We start from the raw sequence: 2,436 nt of genomic DNA on the forward strand, positions 1-2,436 counted from the left end.
CAATCCCTGTGCTATCTGGCTCTCACTTGCCTTCTAGCTCCATCTCAGATCATCTCAGACCACTCTCTGCCTTGAAAGTCACAATGGCCTCCAGTCCACTCCTTTACCTTACCAGGCATCCTCCCACACAGGGCCTTTGCACATGCAGTCCCATCTGACAGTCCTTCTGATTTTAGCACCACTGACATTACCTCAGGGTGATCTTCTTTGATTTCTTCTACTACATTATATCGTTATATCATAAGTACCCGCACTACCACTTACCTCTCCTCTGTAGCACTTGTTGCCATTGCATCTTTACTTCTGTGCATTTCCTTGACGGATGTTCTCCCCTGCATAACCGGATGACCCATGAGAATGAAGATGACACGCGGCAGCAGCTCCTGCTACAGCTGCACACAGTGTGGATTTAGTACATTCAGGTTGAAAGATAATGCAAGCTTTTCTGAAAACTGAAGAGTATTACTTTAAATATCATAATTATGAGAACTTAATTTTGTATGGAAGGTTTTCAAAATGTGCTATGCGTCTCCCTGTCTATATAAGGAGGACAAGAAAAGTCATAATTTGATGTTTTTACTGAATCCTTTCTTATCAAAATCAGTTACTAAACTGTAACACAAAAATGGTCTCAGAAATATCGAGCTAGAACCGCTTCTCTCAACAGTCACATTCCCCGATTACCTGATTTTTTCCCTCCGTTTTCCTCCTAGACCTCCTTTTAATATGTGGTATGTATTTGCATGCAGATGGAAAATTGTTAGAAGTATGTATAAAAACCACATTGGCCCTCAATAATGGTCACAAAGGCCCCCTACAAGAGGAACCATGGACTTGTATGCATGGCCAGTGTAACATTCCTTTTGCCTGCTTAGAGACATTACTTAATCTCTGGTTTTCAGTTCTATTCTTGACAGCTGAGATTGCCAGATAAAGCCATAAATTAAGGCTGAGAAACTTATGTGATGTCTTGCTGCTTGTGGTTAAGACCCTAGAAAGAAAATGCAGGTCAACTGAGTTTGACATCATTCTATTTTAGATAGAAAAACAATAGGTGTCTTTTTAAAAATCATAAACTGCATGTATTTATCCTTTCGTAATAGTGTAATTAGGAAGCAAGCCTAATTCTTATGATAAAGAAAACTCTCTTACCTACAAAGACCTCCCCCCAAATCTCATAATATGAAAAAAGTAAAAGGAAAAGTCTTTTCCTAATGAAAGAAGCTGCAATAATCAACTTGAAAAGGATTTGGTTTATTTCTTTCTTTAGCATTTAGCAATTTACTTAACCTTACAAAACATAAGCAATCCTCTCGGTTTGAATATCCCCCCTCCCCCAATATATAGAAGATGAAATACCAAGGAGCTTAAAGAAAAAGAGTTTAAAAGACAACTAATAGTTTACATGACATAGGAAAACTGAAAGGGAGAATTGAAAGTGGGAAATTCCTCTCCAATAGAAAGAGTGGAGGGCCATTCTGTATAAATAGTCCACACTCATGGAGAAAAGACATTCACACTGCAAACTCCTGAAGACCGTGTTTCAGCATCTAGTAGGAGAGCAGCTACCCTGTTCCGGTCTTCATCATGACCAACAGGTTCATCCTCCAAATCGCTCTCCTGCTGTGTGTCTCCACCACAGCTCTTTCCACGAGCTACAGCTTGCTTCGATTCCAACAAAAGCGCAGCAATTTGGCCTGTCAGAACCTCCTGCTGCAGCTACCTGGAGCTCCTCAAGATTGCCTCGAGGACAGGATGAACTTCGAGGTCCCTGAGGAGATTAAGGAACCACAGAAGTTCCAGAAGGAAGACGCCATATTGGTCATCTATGAGATGCTCCAGCAGATCTTAGGGATTTTCAGAAGAAATGTCTCGCGCACTGGCTGGACTGAGCCCATCATTGAGAACCTCCTTGCGGAACTCTGTGGGCAGAGAGATCGTCTGGAGCCAATCCTGGAGGAAATCATGGAGAAGGAAAACTTCCCCGGGGGAGACATGACTGTTCTTCACCTGAAGAAGTACTACTTGCGGATCGTGCAGTACCTGAAGTCCAAGGAGTACAGCAGCTGTGCCTGGACTCAAGTGCGAGTGGAGATCCTCAAGAACTTTTCCTTCCTGAACAGCCTTACAGGCCACCTCCAGAACTGACGATCTGCCACCTGTGGCTCTGGGGATGGCCAGTGCTGCCAGCGAGGTGAGGCTCTTCCACCGGCGGAAGCTCTTCCAGTAACTGACAGGCAACGCACTGGATTTGAAAGGACAGTTAAAGACTTTAAGCGTTTTGAAAATTAACTTATGCGTTATTTATTTGTTTATTTATTTATTTATTTATTTAAAGTTTTTCCATGAGAAATAAATTATTTTTGAAACGGAAGTCAACATGGCAGTTTTAATTTTAACTTGATTTATGTAACCATCCGTATTAAAAACTGCAGA

General features: G+C 41.7%; 1 protein-coding gene across 1 annotated transcript; it reads left to right on the plus strand.

Moving 5' to 3' along the window:
• Positions 1–1,587: 1,587 nt before the first annotated feature.
• On the plus strand, positions 1,588–2,148 carry LOC130846155 (interferon beta-2-like). The gene has a single exon (XM_057724206.1). It carries the CDS (start codon positions 1,588–1,590, stop codon positions 2,146–2,148), a length of 561 nt encoding a protein of 186 aa, XP_057580189.1.
• The last annotated feature ends 288 nt before the right edge of the window (positions 2,149–2,436 follow it).

This window comes from Hippopotamus amphibius, chromosome 2 (assembly GCF_030028045.1).
Source record: "Hippopotamus amphibius kiboko isolate mHipAmp2 chromosome 2, mHipAmp2.hap2, whole genome shotgun sequence".
NCBI classification, from domain to species: Eukaryota; Metazoa; Chordata; class Mammalia; order Artiodactyla; family Hippopotamidae; genus Hippopotamus; species Hippopotamus amphibius.